A 26,363-nucleotide genomic window follows, 5' to 3' on the forward strand; every position below is an offset into this window, starting at 1 on the left:
TAACATATATTTCAACATATTTAGTGTATATTGGACTACCTGCCAGCTAGGGGAGAAGGTGGGGGGAAGGAGGGGAAAATTTGGAACAAATGGTTTTGCAAGGGTCAATGTTGGAAAAATTACCCATGCATATTTTGTAAATAAAAAGCTTTAATTTAAACAAACAAATAAATAAATAAACAGATGGTCAAAGAATATAAGAAGCAGTTTTCAAAGGAAGAATCGCAAACTATCAATAACAATGTGACAACTTGCTAACAGAGAAAAGCAAATTAAACCAAATAAATTGGGAAAGATGGCAAATGAATGTTGATATATGTACAGGTAAAAAAAAAAAATCACTTAAGCAATAAAATGCAATATTGTTATAACTCTAGGAAAATAGTCACTCTAATTCATTTTTTGTTGGAATGACAGATTGGTGTTGACAATCTGTAGAATAATACAGGAATTTGCAATAAGTCACAAAATCAATTAATTTTACTTAAAAGACATCACATTAAAAGTATATAAAAAGCAAAATGGAGAGGCAGCTAGGTGGCACAGTAGATAGAGAACTAGCCCTGAAGTCAAGAAGACCTGAATTCAAATCTGGCCTCAGATACTTAACACTTTTTAGCTGTGTAACCTCGGGCAAGTCACTTAACCCCAAATGCCTCAGCAAAAAAAAGGATCTGTGCAAAAATATTCACATGTTCTAATAACATAATGAAAAAATATTTCTTTAGCAATTAGAGAATACTGAATAAATTGTATATATTAATATAATAGAATATTATGGTACTATAAAATACTATAAATATGAAGGAAATTCAAGGAAATATGGAAAAATTTTTACAGATAGAGGAGAGGGTTGTTATTTCACTTAGTCTTGGAAGGTTCTCTTATAGCACTGAGAAGTTAAGTGACTTAAGAGTAAATGAAACAAAGCAAATTCAGCAGAACACCAGAACTATATATTCAATAGTTAAAAAAAAAAAAAAGAATGACAAAAGGAAGTGGGGGTGGGAGGAAAGGGAGTTGATCAGTGACTATCTAAATCAAATGATTACCTCTTAATCTAGTTTTAGAAAAGGGAAGGTAAAAGAAATAATGTGAAGTATCTATTTAAGCCTTGATTGAAGTATAAAAGCTTACAATGTATTACACCTCTTTACAAGGTACAGAGAAGTTCTCTGATCAAAATTGATGAGATTAGAAGACAGTTAGCCAGTGATTGACCACTAATCAGTCATATTCCTGATGGTTCTTCAAAAGGTAAGATTTAAGATAAATTAAGATTAGAGAATAGAGGCAAGAGATAATTTAGCAGAATATGACCCTAGGTGGAAAAAGTGAAAAAAGCTAACTATGAAGGGAGAACTCAGCACTTGAGAGCAAACAGTTCTTTGATTCTGTAGGGACAGGAATTTCTCCACACTAAAATAGCGACATCCTTCAACAGAGTTCTTTGATCAGTAGGAAACACCCAGCTCTGAGGAATATGATCTTGTTGTATTAGTTGTTTTATCAGGCTGTGTCCAACTCTTCATGACCCATTTGGGGTTTTCTTGGCAAAGATACTGGAGTGGTTTGCCATTTCCTTCTCCACCTTATTTTACAGATGAGGAAACTAAGGCAAAGAAGATTAAGAGACTTGCCCAGGGTCACACAGTGGTGCTCTATCCACTGCTCCACTTAGCTGCTAACATTGCCAAGAGCATGTTCTCTATGAATTAAGAAGAGAGTGGGGTCACTGGGACTTGAGCTATAGAAAAAACCATACTCAAATGAAGGATCTGCCTAGTAGATTTACTCTACTAGGGAGAGTACTACAATATGGGTGATAAGAAAACAAAAAAGATAACAATAAAACTTTATTTTTTAAGAAATAAAGTAGGTGGACAGAGAGAAGGTCATCACAATGGTCTCTTTCTTGTTCAAGCTTATATGCCCCTCATCTGCTATTTCTCCAATTCCCTAATACATTAGAAATAGCTCCCAGCTCCCAAGTTTAATGTTAAGGGGGTTGTCTATTGATACTTACTTGTTTCTTTTCATGCTTAAGGAAAGCCTGTTCTGTTTCCTCTCTGAGATTAAATAATCTGATTTGGGTGACTGGGTCCCAGGAACAATTCTGTCCTCTTTAGAGATAGGGATTCTGAGGGGGTGAGGTATCCCCAACAGCTCTTTGGAAATATAATTTTTAGAAAAATGGCAGTCAGTAGTAATTTGTAGTATCCTTATCTTTATAGAGATCAAAGGTACAGGAGTTAAGGAAAACTAAAGAATTCTAAATTCTCTAAGACTCCAAAGACAATTTGTGCTCACTGGCTTCTTCTGCAACCCAGACAAATAGGGGTATCTCGTGGACTAAGAAACCTCTAGGAAAGAATGTCCCACTTAACTATATAGGTAAGCCCACTCTTGGAATGTACTCTGCTTCACTATGATAAACTTACCTGTCCACATCAGTAATAGCAGGAATAACAACTTATCTCCTTTGTCCCTGGGGAATATTCAATGCATTGAGCACATGAAGTTTCTGGAACATCATGGCCCTAAATCCATTCCCCACAAAAATACAACACTGTAAATAATACATTTCCAAAGGAAGATAAGCATTCTTCCCCTTCTGGCTCTATATCTTGGATTAAACTTTTATTCTATTCCTGAAATAGACAGCCCTTTATCATTTGCCAAATTGAAAAATTATCAAATTTTGATGTTAGAAAGAATCTTGAAATTCATTTACTCCAAAATGTACCTGACCAAGAATCCAATACCTCTAGTGATAGAAAATTAATTAACTCTTATCGACTTTTGTCTAGCTCTAATTCTTTGGAGAAAAGAGGTAAGGTATGTGGAAAACAAGCCTTGACATCATGAAGATTTAGGTTCAAGTTCTGCCTTCACCACATAAAAACTGTATGACCAAAGGCAAGTCACTTTAATCTTTCAATACCACAGGCAACTTTTCTAACACTGAAATTATAGAAGAGTTGCTTATCTGTAGCAGTGCAGAATTTCCAAACCAGGAATTTCCCACACTAATGAAATCACAAGCTCTGCACAAAATATTCACATATGAATGTATGTATGTATATGCGTACAAGCTTTTCCTTATTCTAAACCAAAATCATGCCCCTTTAGTTTTCAATGGCTTTCAAACCAACTTGTTCTGGAAAGTTTTTCAGATTGATTTGAAACTATCTGTTTCCATATTCTAGAATGATACTGTCAATATCTGGATATAGTAGTAGACACTAATATTCTATTTTATATTCATCTGTCTATCAAGCCCTTTCTGCAAGAGGATATTGATTTAAAAGGTATGGAAAACACACACACACACACACACACTCCCCCCCATATACTTCCTTAGTCTCATAAGCTAATTGAAAAGATATCATGTACTAGACCAAAAAGTAGGTCTAGTTACTATTTTTTAATTAGCTTTTCCTCCATCTCTATAGAATCAAATCAATAAGGATATACTAAGGCAGCCTGAGAAAGAGAAAATTAAGGCAGGAAAATGGTTGGGAAGCTTAATGCTAACCTTCAAGTATCTGAAAGGCCATTATCTATCTTCACTTAAGTATTGTAAACAGTACTTTTGCTTATATAATACTTGTACTGTTAAAAAAAAAAAAAAAAGGACTTAAACTATGGATCTGCCTAATCTCATGTAAACGGCTTTAAAAAATTGACTATCTCAGATAGTTTGGTTATAATACTGTCTAATGGTTCAGTTATAAACTAGAAGATCTTTCGGGTTCCCTTCTAAAATTTCCTCTATTCTGTGCCTATCAGATAGAGAAGAATAATGGGGGAGCTGGTAAGCCTATTCTTACTCAGATACCTGCCACTTTGCTCCCCTTAATCTCCAACTTCTCCTACCACAAGTCATATTCAGGCATTCTCGTGGGTATTTCTTAAGCACACACTGGACAATCTCTTCAAACTGTTCATTGGTGAGACTTGATGTGTGTGTGTGTGTGAGAGAGAGAGAGAGAGAGAGAGAGAGAGAGATACAGAGCTGTCTGAAACTCCTCCCACTTTTCCATGGCCAGGTAGACATTTTTGGAAAGTTTGAGACAAGAAACTCACAGGACTGAGGGCCTGGGGTTAATTCATCTAATCAATTCTAGGATTGCTAGGAAGCCAAAATTGAGAAAGGACTTTATTCATAAATTCTAGGATCAAAACTTTTATATAGTAAGAGAAAGAAGGGATTAAAGTTGTAGTAGGAGGGGGAGAGATTATATATGAGAATGAATATCCCAAAGTTAAGGAGTAAAGTAAAATGATATGAAAGCAAAGAAATCTAGGTCATCCCAATTCTGATAGACCTGGCCATCCTCAGCAATGAGATGAACTAAACCAGTTCCAATGGAGCAAAATTGAACTGAACCAGCTACACCCAGCGAAAGAACTTTGGGAGGATGACTAAGAACCATTACATTGAATTCCCAATCCCTATATTTTTGCCTGCCAGCATTTTGGATTTCCTTCACAGGCTAATTGTACAATATTTCAGAGTCCGATTCTTTTTGTACAGCAAAATAACGGTTTGGTCATGTATATTTATTGTGTATCTAATTTATACTTTAATATATTTAACATCTACTGGTTATCCTGCCATCTGGGGGAGGAGGTGGGGGGAAGGAGAGGAAAAACTGGAACAAAAGGTTTGGCAATTGTCAATGATGTAAAATTACCCATACATATATAATTTGTAAATAAAAGGCTATTAAAAAAAGAAAGAAAGAAAGAAATCTAGGTCATCTCCTACTCTGGAGAATTGTCCAAATGGGAAGGCCCCCTTTTTCAAGGTTATAGGAGAAGCTGCCAGAAGACAGGTAAAGAAATGACATGATTGTAAGGTATCTTTTCTGTTTTCCTCTCATCTCCTTTAGTGGCTTGTTCTTTGCTAATGTTGGTAACTAGGGGCCCCTTCACCTTCTTGTCACTTCCTGAACTCTTTTCTGTGACTTTCTCCTTTTTCTGTCTTGTCTTTTGGCTGGCCTTGTGGGGCATTCACACCAGGGAACCTGATCCCCTGAATATCTTCATTATTAAGGGCATTTGGAGAACAGGGGATCATGGTGCAAGCTTTTTTTTTTTTGGTGGAGTAAAAGTCTTCTTTGGCCCCTCCCCACTTTCTGAAACTGAAATTTGGTCATTTAGAAGTCTTTAACATGTATCTTAGAGCTTATGTAAAAGTGAAAAACAGAAATTCAATTAACTAATGTATGCAAATGTAAGAGAAAATAAATGTTTTTCAAAAGATTACTGATTTTTATTTTTGGGTGATATTTAGTTCTCTTATGTCATCAATAGAGGGAAAGTCTATAGGTAGCATTTTATATAATTAGGTAAGTACTCTCTTTGCCACCCAAAATTAAGTTGGACCTCTTTTTCAAAGCTTTTATCTCCCATTTTGTATATCCTTAAAATATAAAATCCAAACATCTTAACATGATATTTTGGTTCCAAGCAGGCTATATGGCTATACATTTTTTTTCTTTTCATGGACCTTATACATTTAATAATTTGCTACTTTGCTCATGCACTACTAACTTTTCTCTGACAAATGAAAATTTACCATTGCTGAGGTAAAATGTCATTTCCTTCCTAAAGATTTAATAATTCTTGAAATGGAAATAATCTCTAATGAACTTCTGGAGCAATTTGTTTATATCTTTATTAATGAGATTTATTATATACTCTGCTTTGCAGTATAGATGCTACTATATAGATGACTTTATCTCTCTTACTCAATCTCAAGCTATATGAGAGCAGAAAAATGCCATTTAGGTTCCTAGTAAAACTGAACCACTCAGTTTTACTGGGTATATGACGTACGTCTACAAGTCTTCACTATTCATTGTGCCTAAAATGTCTTTCTTCTCTTTCCTTGACTGCTGAATTTCTTACTCATCTTTTAAAACACCAATGGTTAGAGAGCCAGCCTAAAAAAGCTATTTTGGAGTTACACATTTGACTACTCCCCACTGGATGATCCTGAGCTTTAGCCAAATCTCTAGCACTAAAATTTGTAGAGAATGTACTGATCTGTATTGCTTAATTAAGGAAATCTTTTCTCCTGGGAGTTTCCTATACTAATGAAACAACAAGTCCAGTCCCAATCTATATCTCATTAAAGTCCAAACAAAATGTCGTCACCTCTCTGAGGCCTTCCTAAGTATTATGCTCCCTACAGCTGATGTTTACATATAGTATTTTAAAGTTTAAAAAGTTCTTTCCATAAATTGTATCTTCTAAGCCCCAATCCTACAAATTACAACAAATATACACATAAGAAAAAACTGAAACTAAGATAAGTGAAGAGAGTGACTGATATGGTCAGTTAGTGCTAGAGGTAGGATTTGAACTCAGAACATCCTGATTTCAGCCCCAGCACCTTACTCACTAAGTAAGATTTCCTTTCTTCTCAGACCTCACATAGCACTAGTTTGATAATTGAATAAAGAAATTATTGTATGATAATTGTATTTGTGGACATTTGCCATATCCAATTATCCCACTGAGTCCTTTCACCTCCTTCTTTTCTTTTCATTTCCAAATAGTTATGTCTTAAAAATCAAAATAGAATTCAGATTGAGAATTCAATCACGATACTACAGGAGGAGGAAAACTGGCCTGGACAAAGCTGGATCACAGGAGCATAGATCTAACAGTTGGAGGAGACTTTAAAAGCATTGATTCCAATTCCTTCATTTTACAAGTGAAGAAAGTGAGGCAAACAGAGATTAAGTGATTTACTCTAATGTTTCTATAGCTAGAAAGCATCTGGAGCAGAATTCCAACTCAGATTGTTTTCCTGATTTCAGGTACAGCGTCCTACCTACTGAATCATCTAGACAAGGATTTTTTATTCCAGTTGCTGAAAGGATTGTCCTTAATGGACATCCAGTGGATGGTCAGAGACTAGAAAATGGAAAAAAAGAAAGTAAGGAAAAGAAGTATCTCCCACTTTTGACTCACCTTTGTTCTTTAAGGTTGTCATCATTTAGCTTAGATGCTATGACTACTTTCTCCTTCTGTTGGAAAAAAAGAATAAGAAATTAAATGTTAATTACTCAAAAATAGACATGAATTTTATTTTCCTTTCAAATAATTATCAGGAAAAAATTTCTTACGGAAAAAGGAACTAGGGTTATTTCTAGAATAGCTGGAATATCTACACCCTCGGACTTCAAAGACTCAAATTCTGCTCGAGCCTAGGATTTATAGAGTTCTAAAGTCAGCCCAATTTCCTTCTTGACTGCTCCTGCAGAATAGAAAGACAAAGATAATATCTCTTGAGATTATCATTTCCCCCCATTAACCCTGATTCCCTATTCCTTTGCAGGACTTTCTCATTGTCATTAGAATAAAGTCTTCCTCAATTCCTGAGAGCTTAGAGGAAGACTCAAATTAGAATATAAAACTGACAAGTTTCTATACAAACAAAATTAATGTGATTATAACTAGAAGGAGAATTGAGGGGGAGATAAAGAGAAATTCTTCTAGAAAGTTTTTTTAAATAAAGATCTGATCTTTAAGTTACATAGGGAACTGAAACAAATTTATGTTAATAAAAGTCATTCCTAACAGGTAAATGTTCAAAGGATATGAACCAAGAGTAAGTATTCAAAAGAAGAAATGTAAACAACCACATAAAAATTTCCCAGATCACTAAAAAGAAGTTAAAATTAAAACAAGTAAGGTTTCTACCTGATAAATGTTTAAGAATTGGGTCTTCCCTCCTCCACAAATGTATCCATGAAATAGATTTAAATATAATTTGTATTTCCCTATCACTTTCTTAAGTCTAGAAATAGCAAAATAGTAAATCAAACCCTGATTTGTACTATTTTGTCTATTTTGATTTCCAAGGTATAAATGTCATTCCCAAAAGATGTACTATATTCTGTTTCCAATTCTTTATTACAACAAAAGCTGCTATGGATATTTTTGTACATATGGTTTCTTTTCCTCTCTCTCTTTAACCTCTTTGTAGTAAGGTATTAATAGAGATTACAGGGCAAATGGTTTGTATAGTTTAGTTGGGGTAAAGTTCCAAATTACTTCCCAGAATGACTATCACTTAATAGCCCTACTAATCCCTATCACCCAATCCCTCTGATAACAATTATTTTCCTTTTTTGCTATCTTTGCTAATCTGATGGGTAGATAACTATGAGGTTAATGATGTGATAAAATCAATTAATACTGGCTCTCACAAAACAATTAGCTAATTTTCAATGAGCATTTACACCTTGGAAATCAAACACTGTTTTGAGGAAGATTCAAATTAGAATATGAAACTGATAAGTTTCTACACAAACAAAATTAATGCAGTATAACTAGAAGGAAAATGGGGTTGGTAGGGGGAGTGAAGGGGAGTGGGGGAAGGAGAGGGAAAGAGAAATTTTTATAAAAGGCTTTTTTGATAAAGGTCTGATCTTTAAGTTACATAGGAAACTAATATAAATTTATGTGAAAAAGTCATTCCAACTGGTTCAAAGGATATGAACCAACAGTAAGTGTTCAAAGAAATGTAAACTACTAACAACTACATAAAAATATCCCAAATCATTAATAATTAAAAAATTAAAATATTTCTGAAGTTAATTAAGTAATTTATGATATATGATTGTAATGGAATATCATTAAGTTGTAAGATATGACAAAAGGGAAGGATTCAGAGAAGCCTAGGATTGTATGAAATATTATGAAGTAAAGAGAACAGAACCAGGAGAATACATTTATAAAAAAATATAAATTTATATAAAATGTATACCAATATTGCAAATAAAAATAATTATGATTTAAGAACCCTGACCAATAAAATGACAAGTGCAGAATGATTCCTACAAACTGATGAGGAAATATGCTTCCCACTTCATGAAATTTAAGTTTTCAAATAAGGGGTTGAAAAAGAGTATTAGGTAACAGAAGGACTGCAATATCAAAAAGAAAGGAAGAAAAGTGTCAACTAACCATTTAAAAATAGATGAGAGCATAAGGAAGTTCAGAAAGGAACAACAACCAAATGTTATATAACTCCATTTACAATGTTAAATTTGAATTTTTTTAAAACACAAGCTGTATTTAGTGCCTATGGATAGAAAGACAAAAGGAGAAGCTGGAGAAAAAGCAGATTTTTTTTTTTTTAAGGATTTCCCTTAGTTCTTAAGTAGGTGGATACTGGTGGCTTCTGTCTAAATCCTGGGCCTTTTATAAAGGTCAATGACCTTCCCCCATATCTGCTTTCTCTGCTAGTATGGAGTGCTACTTTCTCTTTCTTATTTTGCTGGTTGTCCCTAGACTGTCAGTTTTTCTGGTTCAATTCTGTAAGACCCTACTCCTTCTCCACTTTTAGATCCTTTGAATCACTACCTGGTTCTGAAATAGCTCCCTCTTTTCAGTGTATAATCAAGTCTCTCTCACTAAAGAGGTTTTATTATTCCAAGGAAATGTGTTTCAATCAGTTTTAACTCATTTGAATCAAGAAGCATTCTTCACAAAAGTAATTATTTTAAAATGGGATGGGATGATCAATGAACTACTGCTCTTATTTTATGGTTGCAAAACACCTTATACACATTAACTTACAGCTCTCCTATAGAGAATCTGACAGGTATCCTTAAGGAAAGTTTTAATAAATGCTTAACATTTTAGAGATGACTCTAGGCTAATACCTAGAATGTATTTTGGCTCTTTCAGTACCCGGATTCTGGGAGGTTGGAGTTATCTCTTTTCTATGCCATTAGCTTCGGTCCCACTACTGTTTGTGTTCTACATTTGTTAGGAGGCCAGTTACTGGTGTCTGTCTCATTTAACCACTTGGTATAAATTAGATTTGACATAATTAGATTATAAAACTATAGCAAGGACAAACATACAAGCATTTACTGATACCTCTGTAAAATACTCTCCCACACATCACCTCCATCTCTGGGGGAATAGGCTCAAAACTTAATTCTATTCCCATTTAGTCCCCCCAACTTCACATCTAAAAAGTATCATGATTGTCTAAATGAGTCCTTTCCCTGAGATCCCAAGTCACTCTAAATATTTCTCCTTTTCCTCAGGGCATCTATACTGCTCTGAATACAAAATCTGGCTTGGATTCTGACTCCTAGGTTTCTGTGGCTCCTTCTCCTACCCTTTGAGATTCTAAAGGTCAGAGACTCTGCCTTCTTCACATAGAATGGAAAAGAACAGAAAGGGCAAGGATCAAAGACCATTTTTCAGAACTATATGATATTACAGGGGAAAATGGACCTAAGGCCCTCCCTCTTCTCACAAGGTCACTTACCAGAAGCTGGGAAAGAAGGCATCACCAGAGTGAAGAGTGGCAAGAGGAAGTAGCTGATACAGCCAGGAGGTTTTTATTATTCTGAAGCCAATCAGAGAGCTTCTCATTGACTACGTGGTTAGCCAACCAGAACCAGTTACAAGAGGGTCCACACATTCTCCAAAGCTTTTTCTTTACACATTTACACTCCAGCATTCTCCTGGAGGGAAGCCACCTATCTCCTCAGGGACCACCCCCCTCCAACTGGTAAGATTATACCAGCTGGGTGGGCAGATGCTAGACTGTAAATTAACATAGATTAACTCCATAATATAAACTGTTCTTTGAGAAGCTCTTAGAACTTCTGGCCAAAATGAATGCTTAAGAAGAAGCAGGCAGCCTCAATCCTCCACATTTACTCCAACAAAAATCTAAAAATAGGACCAAACAATACAATGAGGTCCCACAGTAATTTCATCCACTGCAGAACTGCACAATCAACCAGAATCCCAAGGCAGCAAGAGGGCCTGCCAGCATAGGATAGGGGGTTTGCCAGAAGTGGCAACACAGACAAACCATTTAGTACCCTGAATGTTAAAGACTTTTCTGGGAGGAGGGGGCAACTCCCTACCAGTACTCTGCACACACTGTGGAAGGTGGAAGTCAAAGGAATCCAGATGACATCAAGTAGAATTTATAATCCCACACACAAGGGTAGCTGCCTGATCTTGACAGAGGCAAATAGGTGGTGAAAGAGAAAGTGCTGTAATCAAAAAGAACTGAGTGTTCTTGGGAGTCAACACAGATGCCAGTCAATCTGCGCTTGGGTAGGCTGGCCTCTTGTAGACAAGTTGACAATTATATCTTCATGGTCTACCAGTTCCCAAGGGAAAAGAATTCAACTTTTGCCACTGCCTTGTTCCTCTCCTTCAGGAGGCGTTTTCTAATTTTCCCACTTTTCCTGCACCTTTCCCCCTCCCAAGCCACACTCTTTTAGGTGAAAATTTGTGTTTCTTCGTCCAACATTATATCCACATATATATCCTTTCCTTTTGTAATAAACCTAGTTTTCATGCAAGTTTTATGAAGTTGTGATAACTTGTTGACAACCCAAAGAATACCCCAGCCCAAACTGACCCTTACCATACATAGCCTTTGGTTGCCTGCCTGCACCCAGATCCAGGAAAGAAGCTTCTAATTCCAGGCAGTACAATTCAAGCTAAGTTAAACAAAGCCTAAGACAGCACTAGAGCTAAGAATACTCAAATACATCCTTAGCCTGGAAGAGAGATCAGCCTTTGGGCTTTCTAGGAAGGACATAGTATGATACCAGTGGCTAGAGCTCAATTGCAAAAGAAAAAGCCCTAGGCAAAATCCAGCCGGAAAAGTCTGTCCTGAAAGTCTGTGACAATACTCTACTAACAAAACAGCTCTAGATCAAATAAGCATGGGGCAGAGGTGAGGGGAGGTCCCTACAGAGGAGAAGTCCTAGAATCCCACAAGAAAGAGGCCTGAGGCAAAACCTAATCCTGGGGCAGCTCCAGAGAAGGATTTAGATCTACTAAAATCAGAAACTGAAAGGCCATCTCGCATCATTCAGTTACCAAGCTTGACTAAGCATCAGGTCCTCTCATGAGCAATTCAAAGAAAACTCCAACCATTATATCAAAATGGATATCGACTCCATTACAAGTGAAATTTTAGATCAAAAATGTCCTGGACACATGAAATACAAGCGTTACCAAAAGGAAATGAAATATGATACAGAATAGAAAAACCATGAAGGGAAGAAAATTGACACCTTAAAAAACCCAGTACAAAGTAATTTTAAGAACTGAATGCTCTGAAAATTAGATTGGGTCAGATAGAAAACAATAACTCAACAATACAAAAAATATAAAATAAAAATAAAAAACATTGGGAAAAAGAAAATAAAAAATAGTATCAAAAATAATTGACCTGGAAAGAGGAGAAACAATTGAATTATTGAAATATCTATCTGAAAGTTATTCTGAAAATTATTATCAGGAAAAAAAAACCCAAATCTGATTATCATATTTCAGAAAATTATAAATGAAGATTGCACAGTAAAAATAGAAGCAATTCACTAGTTACCTCTGGAAAGAAATTTCAAAATTTAAGCTCTCAAGGGTATAGTCCAGTTTCCAGGAGCCACAATAAGGGGGGAGAGGGAATTATTAATGTCTGCTATATTATAAATATAATCTTATTTGATCCTTACAACAACCCTGTGAAGAGGTGCTATGATTATGATCCTTATTTTACAGTTGAGGTCCCTGACACAGAGATTAAGAGACTTTACTCGAGTCACATAGCTATTGCCTGGGGTTAAATTAGAATTCTGGTCTTCCTGATAGCAAGCCCAATGCTCTATCAAATATACCATTTAGCTATGATTAAGTCCCTAATATGTGCCAGCTATTATTCTAAATACTTTAACAAATATTATCTCATTTGATAAGTATTGTCTAAGAATATGATATTTCAAAAGTCAAGAACAACATATATGGCAAAACAAAGTAATTCTAGAGGGGAAAAATGGGCTTTTAATTTAATTGAGGATTTCCAAGCAATCCTGAAGAAAAGGGCAAAACTAAGTAAACATTTAGAAATAGAAAAACAGTGACAACTTCCCCGCCCCCCCCCCAAAAAAAACAAAACACCCTCCCAGAAAGGTAGATATATTTGTTTAACTGAAAGGAAATATGTGGGGATAAGTTATTTATATGTTTAATGGGGTATAAGAATCATCTCCTCAAAACCTTAAAACTTTAAAGAGTCAGAGAAACACTAAAATAGCAGAAATTCTGTGGATGGTTTTGTTCTGTTTTAATGTTTTAAGAAAAAAGACAAAAAAGGGAAGGAGGAACTGGAAAGAAAGCAGGAATAAAGTGAAAGAAATTATTAAACATAATAGAGGTATATAATATGAAGATCATATAATCATGAAAGAAAAGTTAGGTTTTGGGGAGGGATAGGTATCTCATGAATTTCACTTTCATCTGAATCAGATAAGGAAGATTGAACACAATTGTACACATGAAACACACACACACAGCATAGGAATACATTATACTAAAAAGGGAAATAGAAGGTAGGGGCAAAACAGTGGTCTAAGAGGGAGGACAGTTTTGGGATGGGACTAGTTATAGGCAGAATTCATATGTTATAGGGTAGAATACATAGGATATCAAAAGAATAAAAACCTATGATCATGGGTGAGGTAGATTTTCCTTCTCTTCCCCTTTCTCCCTCTCCCAGAGGCAAGCAATCCAATATTAAACATGTGCAATTCTTTTATACATATTTCCACAATTATGGTGCACAAAAAATCATTTCAAAAAGTAAAAAAATAAGGAAGAAAACAAAATACAAGCAAACGACAACAAAACAAAGATGAAAATATTATGTTGTGATCCACACTCAGTCCCCACAGTCCTCTCCCTTCATCACAAGACCATAGGAACTGGCCTGAATCACCAATCTGTTGAAAAGAGCCATATCCATCAAAATTGACCATCATATAATCTTGCTGTTGCTGTGTACAATGTTCTCTACTTCACTTAATATCAGTTCCTGTAAGTCTCTTCAGAACAATAATATTCCATAACATTCATATGCCACAATTTATTCAGCCATTCTCCAACTGAAGGGCGGTCACTCAAGTGTCCACTACAAAAGGATTGCTACAAATATTTTTGCACACATAGGCCCCTTCTCCTTTTTTATAATCTCTTTGGGATACAGGCCCATTAGAGACACAACTGGATCAAAGTGTATGCACAGTTTGATAGCCTTTTGGATTTAGTTAATGATGTCTCTTTTCAATAAAATCAGGTCTAAAGCAAGGGTACCTATTATGACCACTAAACTATTTAGTATAGTCCTATAAGTGCTAGCAACAGTAATAAGACAAGAAAAAGAAATGCAAAAAAATAGACAAAAATTATCTTTTTTTGCAGATGATATATTATACTTAGAGAACCCAAGAGAAACAAATAAAAAGTTAACTGAAATATTGAATAACATCAGCAAAATTATATGAAGTTCTATTTTGCAGAAAAAAAGACAAAATTAAATAATTTGAGAAATGTTAATTACTCATAGGTAAGTTAAGTCAATAAAAAAAGACAATGAATAAACTAATTTACTTTTTCAGGGCCATACCAACCCACAAAAGGAATGTTTTCTAGATTTAGGGGAAAAATAACAAAATTCATTCACTAGAATTTGAAAGGCAAAAATGAAAAAAGTGGGAAGAGGCGATTTCAAATTATTACAATTCAATAATCACTAAAATTATATAGTACTGGTTTAAAAGGAGGTATCAATCAGTGGAACAATCAGAAAGCTAGCATTTATTATGCTCCTACTATGTTGATAGTGATACAAAATAAGAAGTCAGTCCCCTAATTTCAAGGAGTTCACTAAGTGGAAGAAACAGCATGTAAACAACTATGTATAAACAAGATAGATACAGGTTGAATTGGAGATAATTTTAAAAGGAAGGCATTTAGATTAAGCAGAATTTAAAAGGTTTCTTGTAATGAGAATTTAGCTGAGACTTGAAAGAAACCAGGGAAACTAGAGTCGTTCATGAGGCAGGAGAGCATTCCAGGGCACTGCCAATAACAACACTGGGATGTCACGTGTGAGGAACTGCATAGAGGCCAGTGTCAATGGATCATAAAATATTAAGACAACTGGAAAGGTAATACTGGATTTGGCTTTGAAAATCAGAGTATTTCATATTTGAACCAGTTAATAGAGGATGTCTCCAAGGGCTCTGTGGAGGGCCCTTTTTTTTTTTCTTTGCTTGATCTCATTAGCTCCCCACCTCCAGACTTGAATTTTCAACTACTGATCATCTCAAAATGGATATCCCATAGACATCTTAATCTCAATACATCATTCATAACTGAATTCATTTTTTTTCTCCCCAAAACCATTCCCCTTTTCTTAATTTACCTATACCATTCTTTCAATCAAACACTTACTCAGGCTCAAAACTAGGTATCATCATTAAATCCTCACTCTCTTACTGCCAAATCCTATTGATGTTACCTTCATACATTTCTCACATGTCTCCTTCTCTGAGGTACAGGTCCTCATTACTTCATGGAATAGCTATTTTGATTCCCTTTTGGTTAATGACTGATTCAAAATTTTCCCTACTCTACTCAGTTGTCAAACTTCCTAAAGTGTAGATCTGACCTTCTACTCAAAAAATTCCAGTGGCTCCCTATTATCTTCAAGATCAAATATTGAATCTTCTGTTTGGTTTTCAAAGTCCTTCATAACCTGTCCCATCCCCACCATCCTAGTCTTTTACTGTATTACTGACTCCCATGTAATCCCATGATCAAGTAACACTGGATTCCACTTTTCTTCAGAATTCACATATAATCTTTATGCATTTTCATTTGTTTACCATTTCTGGAATACTCTTCTACCTTATTTCTGCCTGTTAGTTTCCCTTCAAGTTTCAGCTAAAATTCCATCTCCTACAAGAAGACTTTCCCAGTCATTTTTAATCTTAGTTTCTTTCCTCAGTTGATTATTTCCAATTTACTCTGTATATCTATCTATCTATCTACCTTGTTTATATGTCATTTTCCCAATTAGACTGAGTTACTTGAGAGCTAGGATTGACTTTTGTCTTTTTTGTCATCTCCAGAGATTTGTACAATATCTGGCATGTCTGGTATATGATGGGTACTTAATAAATGCTTGTTAACTAACAGAAATAAAAATTTTTTTAAAATTCCTTTTTTAATAATGTTAAACAAAAAAGTTACCAGTTTCCATTTCTGTCTAACATTTATTAAAGGTAGAGCCAAAATCCAGCTAGGCCTGTAATTTTTATATGATCATTTTGAATTTTTTTTTCTGCTTTCTATAGGAAAAGGGAATCAAAAGTTTTGGGAAGAAAGTCAATGTTTAGATTAGACTGTACAGGATGAGGTAGAAATTATATTCTGATACTTCATCAAAATGTGGAGTTAATAAAGTTAATAAAGGTTATGTCAGTAGAGTTTAAGCTTTGGCAGATTTTATCAAGCAGGAAATTCTGAATTGTGGTCCCTGCTCAGTGCATTAGATCTGTTATACAAGTTAAGCATAGTGGGGTTCTAGAATTTTGAGGTCATGAATAGTCTATACTGCAAAATGGAATTGTCAGTTTCATTTTTCTTCCTCTCCCTTCCATTTACCTTTGGACATATTTTATAAGTGGCTTTTAAAGAAATTGCCACTTGCTCAATTAAAACCTGGAGAGGCAACAGATTCAAGACAGTAGGGAAATAAGGGTTATAGGATAGAAAACTGATAAATTGATAACAGACTTTAAATAAATGTATCTACTGGGGATACATTAGAATTTCTTAATCCAGATTCCCCAAAACATGTCCATTTCTGCTATTGGTAGTATCTTTTTAATTTAATTTTAAAATACTGAACTTAACAAATAGCATACAAAATGAGTTTCCAATTTACTGAGTCCTAGGGTTGGATTGGAAAAACCTTCCTCGTTCTTCCCAAAGCAACAAATAAAAAGAAAAAAAAATCCCTTATAGCATAAACATACAAATCTGTAAAACAAATTCCTACATTGATAGTACCTGAAACATCTAATTCTATTCATTTACACGGTTGATAAGTACCCTGAACGTAGTTATTTGCCTTTTTTTTTTTTTTTACCCTCAGGGCTTAACACAGTATCTATGACCCTCAAATATTTGTTGTCAATTTACTATCATACCAAGTACTAACAAGCCTTTCCTCAATGTTAACTATCTTAAAGATCCAAATCTTGCTTCAAATGCCCATAAAACTCCGATTTAGCTTTAGACTCTTTTCCCTATTCCTGAGGCTGATGAGTCTCCTTTTGCTCTCCTGCAGGCTTACTGCTTGCACACAGGCTTACCTCTCTACCGCCCTCTCCTACCCAGAGTTGGTCTGACTCCAGGGATCAGATCCTGACAGGACTTCCTTACGACCAATCCTCTCTTCCGGGGGAACTGTTTAGCTTTGGGATGCAGGGGCGGGATTAAGGTTTTAAGATTCCTAAAGTGCTTTCGGCTCACCTCCAAATGCTCGGGGTGGTCTTTGGAGACGCCCTAAAGGCCTCCTCCAACAGCGGGGGCTTCAGTTGCTGGCCCCCGGGGAGGGGAGAATCAGAGGTAGAGGCGTCAGGAATCTGGGGGAGGGGGAGCTAAGACTTGGGCTGGCGCCTACGAGGAGAGGAGGAACAACAGGTGGCAACAAGCCGGCGAGTTGCCCGTCCCTCACCAGCCTGCCTCTTCCACCAAAGTAGAGCCTAGGAGCAAGCCCAATTCTCGGAGCTTTCTAGCACTACGCATGCGTAGAAAATAGTTCGCCTTAAAGAGGAGCGGTGGAAGAGTCTTTCCTGTGCTCAGACTGACAAAAACTACAATTCCCAGCGTCGGTTCTTAGTTATAAATAGCGCCTGATTATAATTGTGATACTTTTTTTTAACTTTCTGGCTTGTCTCTCAGTGCAGGGACGCATAATGTTGTCTTTTTCCTTTTCCAAATACTGATTTTAATTATATTACATTTCACCTTTATTTTAATTTTTTTTCAACCTTTATTTTTAAACGAATCACTGGCCACTCTCCCTCTTCACAGTCAAATGACCTTATTCTAAACCCTCCCCTCCGGGCTCGTATTGACCAATGGATGAAAGGTTGTATTAACTGAGGGCGGTCCAAACATCTCATTTTCCAATGTGAGGAGGCGCTGCGGCCACGTTCCTTTACTGCAAAGACTGTCAAGTGATCATGGTTACTTTTGATTGGATCAGGGAAAATTAGGGTGAGAGGAAGGGGAACTCTGCGCAGGTTCAGTCCGCGTGGTGGGCGGGAAAGAATGGGGAGTGATGAGTTACCTCCCACCTCTTCCGGCCTTCTTAATTTGGCTAGGAGGCTGGGTAAGTGCGGTTAGAAAGAAGAAATCCAATCATTCCATTTTAGGGCAAGTCTAAGGCAATCTTTCGGTTATTTCAATCGAGTTCGATTTTTTTTTTTTTCATAGTCACTCTTCTCCCTCCTGGGAGAGTATGTGAGAGTTAAAGTGACTTCCTAGCATCAGTTCTATTCCAGTGACATGTTTTTGGACGGGATGTGGGCTTGTGTAGTCCGAACTCCACCATCCATTCCTTTTATTTCCACTTTCCCTTTTTCCCCCGCATCCCTCGTAAAAGGGCTCGGAGTGTGTGTATATGAAGTATTTCATAATTCATGATATAATACTTTACTGAGGCATCCACCCTCTTTTAAGATGCAGCTACGTTCCTCTCGTCTATGGAAGAAAGAGCGTAATGGACTACGTAACTTTCAGTACCGAGCAGTAGCTCAGTGGTAGCTCCCAACACGTGCAGCGCCAAGAAGCGCGAGACTAACAGGTTGAGTGCGCAGGCGTGGCCTACTAGAAAGAGGCGGGGTAGAGAGGTTGTGGGGGTAGGAGCGAGGCGGAGGCCGCAGACGTTCAGTCCCTGGAGCCCGGGACGGGGTGTAAAGAAGCTCTTCCCATCGGCCTTAGGCCGACGGTTGGTGGGCGTGCGCGAAGGATACGGGTGGGAGGGAGATCGTTGCGAAGGAAACAAGGTGTCACTTGAAAGCGGTGGTTCCCTTTTTTTAAAAGCCTGTAGCCGTTAAGTTTGTTCTGTCCCTGGTACGGACACTACCGGGGGGTGGGGGGGGTGGGACGGAGGCGGAGGAACAGAGTGCGCACGCGCAGTATATCTAGTCGCGCGAGTTAGGAGGGGGTGGAGAAAAAGGCGCAGACTCTGTTGTTTTCTTACTCAGTTTGGGTCGCGCGGCCTCTAGTTTTGGTCTCGCGCGGGTTAGTGGAGACGCGAGAGAATAAGGGAAGAGCAGGGTTACGCGCGCACAGGGAGAAGGGGCGGGGAGGAAGAAGGAAAAAGGGAGGGGGTGTAGGCCCCCTCTTCTCCCTCGTTAGCTTAATCGGGGGAGGGGGAAGAGATGATCGAGATGGCAGCTGAAAAGGAGCCGTTCCTCGTGCCGGCCCCGCCGCCGCCACTCCTCAAAGCTGATTCCAGTGGTAGGGATGACACTCTGGTGCAGCCACACCGAGAGGCCTCCTCTGGGGAGCTTTGTGGCGGGACAGCTCAGGGATCAAGCCCACTTACGCCCACAGTATCAGGCAGGGAGGGCTTTCTGGCCCCGTCCCTTACTGGGGCTGGCAAGAATCTGCAGCTAAGGGGCGACCCGATGGCACAGGGGGAGGCCCGCCAGTCCGAAGCTCAAGGAGAAGCTCCTCCCCCTGACATAGAGGTGGAGCGAAGGGGATGGGGCGGGACAGAACTAGGCCCCCCAGCACCCCCTAGACAGCGCAATGGCTTCCAGCCCCATAGGCCTCCTGGGGGCGGTGGGAGCAAGAGGAGGAATAGCTGTAATGTGGGTGGCTTCAAGCATCCAGCCTTCAAGAGGCGTAGGCGAGTTAACTCGGACTGTGATCCAGTTTTGCCCTCCAATTTTCTCCTGGGAGGCAATATCTTCGATCCTTTGAATCTGAATAGCCTCCTGGATGAGGAGGTAAGTCGAGCACTCAATGCTGAGACTCCTAAGTCCTCCCCACTGCCAGCTAAGGGGAGGGACCCTGTGGAGATCCTCATTCCCAAGGACATCACTGACCCACTTAGCCTCAATGCTTGCACTGATGAGGCCCAAGTGGTTCGTGCCTCACCACTCAAGACTAGTAGAAAGCGACATCGACATCGTGGACAGCATCACCAGCCACAGACTGGCGGACCTGGGGGGAATGATCCCACCTCCTCTGCACTTCCACCTTCCACCACTCCTTTGCTGCATGGAGAAGCCACCCCCCAACATCTGCAACAAGGACAAAGGTCCCAAGGCCGGGATGGCCCCCAGCCCTATGAACTGAACACTGCCATCAACTGCAGGGATGAAGTAGTGTCCCCCCTTTTGCCTGCTCCACAGGACCCACCAGGCACTCGTGCAGCTCCTTCAGCTGCCTCAACTACACCTGCTCCCTTGTCTTCCTCCCGCCACCGGAAACGTCGTAGGACTTCCAGTAAGTCTGAGTCAGGTGCTAGAGCTGGTGGCCAGGGCCCTAAGGAGAAAGTCCGAGCAAGAGGGGGAGGACGCCATCATGACCACCCTCTGCCTGCAGCTGGTTTCAAGAAACAGCACAGTAAGTTCCAGTATGGGAACTATTGCAAGTACTATGGCTATCGAAATCCAAATTGCGAGGATGGGCGGCTTCGGGTCATGAGGCCTGAATGGTTCCAGGGCCGTGATGTACTGGACTTAGGCTGCAATGTAGGCCACCTGACCCTAAGCATTGCATGTAAATGGGGTCCAGCTAGAGTAGTGGGTGTAGACATCGATGCTCGCCTCATACACTCTGCTAGACAGAATATCAGACATTATCTATCTGAGGAACTTCGTCTCACACCCCAGCCACCTGAAGGAATCCAAGGACCAGAAGGTGGTAAGGGGACTGCTAGTACCCGAAAGAAGAGCTGCTTCCCAGCCTCGCTGACCGCCAGTCGAGGGCCTATTGCTGCACCCCAAGTGCCTCTGGATGGGGCTGATGCCTCTATATTTCCCAACAATGTTGTCTTCATCACGGTAAGGAGACTTGGTACTGTTGGAATGAGGGATGTTTTTGTAGACATATACTGTTCATTGACGAGGGAGGGAGGAGAGGCAGTTATGGCTAGGAGCAAAACTATTCTGTTTAGACTGAACTGCAAATTGGGAACTCGTTTGAAAATGGTCTAGGGCCTTGCTGATAGGATTTTGACTTTCCACCTTAACTATATGCCACCTTGCCCAGTAGGGTGAGGGGGATTGAACTGGTGGATAGGATTAGGCTTTGGAATCAGTTTCCCCCCCCCCTGCCAGGGACAGAAAAATTGAACAGCTCTTGCACAAAGCTTATATTTTCCTGAGTTCTTTTAAAACAAAAGAAAACTCACTTAAGTTTCTCAAGGCAGGAGGCTAGGAATTGAGAGACATGGGGGTAGAATGGGGAAGGCTGGAAGGGCTGCCCAAGAACCTCCTGAAGTAATGCTTCTTTCCCCCTGGGAAAATTGGTGCGGGAGGGAGATAAGTACAGGAACTGGGTCTGGGCTTAATACTAGGGCTTTCTCCTTATGGTGACCTTGCCTATCCATCAGATAACTTTTTGATGGTTGTCCTTGATACAACCTTCTCCCAACTGTCTATACTTGTGATTTCTATGTTCTGCCAGAGTGAGGCAGAGATGCTAGAGCAGAGTAACACTCAATTAGGCAAATGTTATAAGGTTTGGGAAATGTCTGAAAGGCAATACTATAGATTAAAACCTGATTTTGTTATTTTGGGACTGTATAGTAAAATAAATGAGTGCAGACTACTTGTTTCCCCATGCTGACCTTTATCCACCCCCCCCCTGCCCCCCCCTTTGCCTTCTCAGGGTAATTATGTGTTAGATCGAGACGAATTGGTAGAGGCCCAAGCTCCTGAGTATGATGTGGTGCTCTGTCTCAGTCTCACCAAATGGGTGCATCTGAACTGGGGTGATGAGGGATTGAAGCGAATGTTCCGAAGAATCTACCGCCACCTACGACCTGGGGGCATTCTGGTTTTAGAGCCCCAACCTTGGTCATCCTATGGCAAGAGGAAGACACTCACAGTAAGTTGGGTTTTAGGGGAAAGTGAAAGGAATCATTCCTATGAAGCAGGGGAAAGGGGATGCATTAATTAAATGGGACTCTGGCTAAAGGAAGAATGTGATTGAATTGTCTACAAACATTAAGAATTTAATAGGCTAGATACTGTGAAAAGTGCTGGGGATACAAAGAAAGATTAGGACCTGTGTCTATTCCTAGGAAACGATCTACAAGAATTATTATCGAATTCAACTGAAACCTGAGCAGTTCAGTTCCTATCTGACATCACCTGAGGTTGGCTTCTCCAGCTATGAGCTTGTGGCTACACCCCATAATTCTTCCAAAGGTGAGATTCAGGCTAGCCCATTTTGGTTTATATTTTTGTGGGAGGTAGGGGGGTAAAGGGTAGTTAGAAGACTTCCAGTGGAAGTCTTCAAACCTCTCAGCTTAGCTGAGGAAGAGTAGAAAATTATGGGGGAGATGTTTTCTCTTATCACCTGTGTTTTCTCTTTAATAATTACTTCTCCTTATCCTCCATATGTCTTTTCCCTACAGGTTTCCAGCGTCCTGTCTATCTGTTCCACAAGGCCAACTCCCCTAACCACTGAGGAGCTCTTCAAGGACAATGATCAAAGGCTTCTCTTTGTTAATTGAGGACCTGGGGGGGGGGGGGGGGGGGGGGGGGGGTGGAGAGAAGTTCTACCCATGGCTTGCTCCTTTTCCCTATATCTAATTTGTTTTCCTGCCATTGTCTTTAAGAAGCCTACCAACCTCTAGCACCTAATCAACAGGCACAATTGGACTATAGGTTGTCACCTTTTTCTCCCCACAGCCTAGTAAGCTGGATGATATGGATCATGAATTCATGATTTTAAAGGGGAGCTGGGTTTCCGAATCTCACCTGCTCTGGGCCTTCCCTTTTTGTTTCTTCCTAACCCACCTCTTGGATTCCTAGCTCCAGTGGGCACCCTGGCCACGTTTCAGTGGACCAATATAGAATGGGTTATCACCAAAAGCTGCAGAAGTCCCATCTAGATGGTTCTTGTGATGGGGGGGTGTAAGAGGGGTAGGGTGAAAGCAGCACAATAAACCTAATATTGAAGGCACTGAACCCTAAACTTAAGTCTTTTGCTAAGATTTGGGTCAATGTGGGGAGCATAACCCTGTCTCTTCTGCAAGTGATGGTCTAGGCTGATCCATAAGAGGTGTGTTGAAGGGATGGGGCTTTGAAGAAACTAGGCTGAAACTCCTGTAAAATAGAGTTTTTATTGACTAGGAACTCTTTCTGCAGTCACGTCCCAGAGCTCCCATCACAAAGGAAGTGGTGTTCAGTCATGTCCTCTGCCGAATCCATAGCCTTAAATGTAGCCATGCAGAAGAGAACAAAACTAAAATGCTACTTTAGAGGAACCTGGGTAAAGGGGAAGCAATCTTTAACACTATTTTCCATCTTTGTATTGCTCTTATCTTGGGAAGGTTCAAACCCTAGAGTATGGGAGTCATATTCAATAAGACAAACTTTTCAAGAGTTGTTCTTAGGCTCTTATCAGGCTAAGCCTTACTGATTACCAACTTTTCCCAAATTCTCAGAAAAAAAGTTCTTATAACAAACTTTTATTTCTATAAAACCCAACGTAAAGGACAGTCCCAATGTGTACCTTGCAACACAACAAAAATAAAAGTGAAGACAATCCTGTAGTACTATGTATCCCACCGTCTGAGAGTCTGATGCATGAGGAAGGTGTCCTCTGCAGGGCGGGTCTGTGGCCTTAGCTTGGAGAGAGGAAACCCTTCAAATATTAAGTGTGGGGATTCGTGGGCCAGTGATCGGGGATCACAGAAGATGCTTAGTTCTGGACTTGCTGCAGGAACCTCCTGTTTGGGGTTGGAATACAAGTCAGGCACAACAGCAAGGTAAAGTTTTTCAATAGTCAAAGCCAGAGTAGATGGAGATTGGGTTTGAGAGCCAAATATAAAATAGGTCCCCCTTCCTTAACACCCCCCCCCCTCCCCAAACACAAACCTTCACTTTGTGGATTGGACCCTGAGGCTGGTGGGGCAGTAAGGCCAATCTTTCCATCAATGCAGCATTCAACACCTGTTCCTTTGGAACCTGCAGGCTAATCAGGTCTCGGTAGAGTCTTTGGGATCTGGGCATGTTTAACCCTGAAGGGAAGAGGTAGTGGACCTGTTGAAGAGGAGGGTTAGAACCACCCCAGGGCCAACAATCCCCATCTCTTGGTGAGAAACCGCCAGGCAATATATTGCCAGTCACACTTTACCCTCAGATATGTTTTCCTCCATTTCATAGCGATTTAGGAATGAACTTTTCAACTGCTCCTCTGCAGCCTTCAGGGCATCAAACTGCTTCAGAGCTGTGACTTCCCTGAGGGACTCTAGTTGTTGTCCCAGGGCCTGGGTACTTTGAAGTCCTGGAACTACAAGGTGTAGTAATGCTTCATGATTTTCCAAATCTGTGGGCAACTTCCCCCGTGGTGGGGACACACTGGAAGAGGAAGACTGACACGGGGATGCCAAGTGGAAACGAACCTGGAGAGAGATGGGATTGGTGATGTGGCAGGCAAGTGGGGATTAAGAAGCCAGGAGGGGCGAGGACATTGCACAAAATAGACACAAATTTTTGTTGAACAAGTACGCTTAAAAACAATGGAAACAAAGGAAGTAAGGCAAGGAAAACAAGTATGAGGATGCTTGGAACAGAAATGGGGAAGATGAGATGAGGGCACGAAAGGAGGAACAGGATAGGCTTAGCATCCTCACCTGACGTGCTCTTTGCCGTCCTCTCCGTGCCCCGGGCTTAGCTCCCCCCCGCCGGAGGATGGAGCAGGGCGCCTCGGGGCTCCTCGGACTAGGGCTGAGACTGAGGTCCAGGCTGGGTTCGAGCTCCGGCTTGGATACAAAGGGCTCAGGTTCTACTTCTGGAGCCCCCACGGTCACTCCCTCCCTCAAGGACCCCCCGAACCTCCCCTTGCCACAACTCGGCATCATCAGGTAATGCACAGCGAGGAGTAGGCCAACGATTTAGAAGCACTATGGTCCAGGGGTCCGCGGCGCGGCGAAGCCACCAAAACCTGTTAATGCTCCCAAAAGAAGCCCCGATCCACGCGTCACTTTGAGTTTTCCAACGTTTCCGCCCAGAAACGCCATGTACCTCTCCCTTGAGCTAGACTGGAGAGTTTCACGATCAATCAAGAGACGGTGAGGATTGACAAGTGATCTCCATGCGTCACTTTGTGTTTTTCAATATTTCCGCCCGGAAACGCCACGGACCCCTCCCTTGGAGTACTCTGAAAAAGCTGCATGACCAATCAGGAGACGTTGAGTATTGATGAGTCTGCGGTTCCTAGGCTCCTGCAAAGCCCAAGGGGCGGGAGGAGGTAGGGCGGAATGATGGGAAGCGAAGGATTAGGAGCCAACCGCGCTCGACTTCTGTGACGTCACGCGAAACGTACCAACGTGCCCGGGTAAGGGGCGCGCACCTTTGTTCTCTAGCTTCAACAGGTGTATTTTAACGGTGTCCGCTTCCTTCTCTCATAGGTGTGCGAGATACTGTTCTGGGTGAAAGACAGGGTAGAAGGTTGTGTCCCTTACAGACACCTAAGCAAATCTAGGGTGACTAGTTACCGCACATAGTCAAACGTGCCCCCCCCCACTTAGCCCCTCAGAGACTCTTAGTTGATCGACACTGAGATTCCGACCTCCCTCTCCCATGAACCAAGATCCGTTTTGTTTAATACTTCCCCGTGACTATATTTTAGAATCACACCATAAAACAATACAGCCCAACACATTTATTAAACACAGGAGCCTGAAGTAATCGTACTGGTCACTGACATTTAATTTTGAGGGGGTATTCACATCCAGCTCTCACTTTATTCCCAGTTCCAACATTCATTTCACCACTTACATATACTGGATCCTCTTGTATTTTAGTAAGGCCTTTATGTTTGTCATATTCAGAATAGATAATATTTCCATATTATATATAGCTTTGCCCTCCAAAAAATTGTGACTACCTCTAACAAGCAATCACTAACTGCTCCGGTCTATTGTAACTTGTGGTCCAGGCTTTCCTTTACCAATCCTAGACTAACAATGGATTTGCTAAGTTCCATCCCAAAAGGCTTGATCCCAAGAAGGTAATTTTCTCTTTTTGACTGTTGTCTTTTTTGGGGCTTACTCTAGGAACATAACCTGATATATATTCAGGACATACAGCTCATATGTAGGTTTTCTCAAATGTGGATATGGGGCTGTAGAGCACTCAGTATATTAAATGCATAGTGAATACAACATATCCTTTATTTTACCCACCAGAAAATGTATAAGATTCAAAGGACTTAGCCCATGAAAAGCTACAGAGACA

General features: G+C 39.9%; 3 protein-coding genes across 16 annotated transcripts in view; 1 reads left to right on the plus strand and 2 right to left on the minus strand.

Annotated features, from left to right (window-relative positions):
- The window catches only part of ZCWPW1 (zinc finger CW-type and PWWP domain containing 1), a 40,380-nt gene extending 22,697 nt beyond the window's left edge, over window positions 1–17,683 (minus strand). For 3 of the 14 annotated variants that reach the window (XM_031965297.1, XM_031965292.1, XM_031965287.1), the window contains exons 1-2: window positions 17,398–17,683; window positions 6,991–7,046 (exon numbers count right to left, since the gene is read on the minus strand). In XM_031965297.1, coding sequence (XP_031821157.1) covers window positions 6,991–7,015 — 25 coding nt within the window. In that variant the 5' untranslated portion in view covers window positions 7,016–7,046; window positions 17,398–17,683. Of the gene's footprint in view, window positions 1–6,990; window positions 7,047–7,145; window positions 7,413–10,312; window positions 10,784–17,237; window positions 17,377–17,397 lie in introns of those variants that run through there. The other 11 variants (XM_031965291.1, XM_031965295.1, XM_031965286.1 and 8 more) reach the window with 7 other exon arrangements.
- Window positions 17,684–18,299: 616 nt separating this feature from the next.
- Window positions 18,300–23,555, plus strand: MEPCE (methylphosphate capping enzyme). Its single transcript, XM_023502822.2, has 4 exons — window positions 18,300–20,951; window positions 21,781–21,999; window positions 22,196–22,322; window positions 22,532–23,555. The coding sequence occupies exons 1-4, from the start codon at window positions 19,317–19,319 to the stop codon at window positions 22,582–22,584; spliced, it is 2,034 nt and encodes a 677-aa protein (XP_023358590.1). The 5' UTR covers window positions 18,300–19,316; the 3' UTR covers window positions 22,585–23,555.
- An 18-nt stretch (window positions 23,556–23,573) lies between these two features.
- On the minus strand, window positions 23,574–25,395 carry PPP1R35 (protein phosphatase 1 regulatory subunit 35). Its single transcript, XM_012548795.3, has 4 exons — window positions 24,758–25,395; window positions 24,259–24,526; window positions 24,000–24,142; window positions 23,574–23,851 (listed from the first exon to the last, which is right to left on the minus strand). Exons 1-4 carry the CDS (start codon window positions 24,983–24,985, stop codon window positions 23,678–23,680), a joined length of 813 nt encoding a protein of 270 aa, XP_012404249.1. The 5' UTR covers window positions 24,986–25,395; the 3' UTR covers window positions 23,574–23,677.
- Between the last annotated feature and the right edge of the window lie 968 nt (window positions 25,396–26,363).

This window comes from Sarcophilus harrisii, chromosome 4 (genome assembly GCF_902635505.1).
Source record: "Sarcophilus harrisii chromosome 4, mSarHar1.11, whole genome shotgun sequence".
Lineage (NCBI taxonomy): Eukaryota > Metazoa > Chordata > Mammalia > Dasyuromorphia > Dasyuridae > Sarcophilus > Sarcophilus harrisii.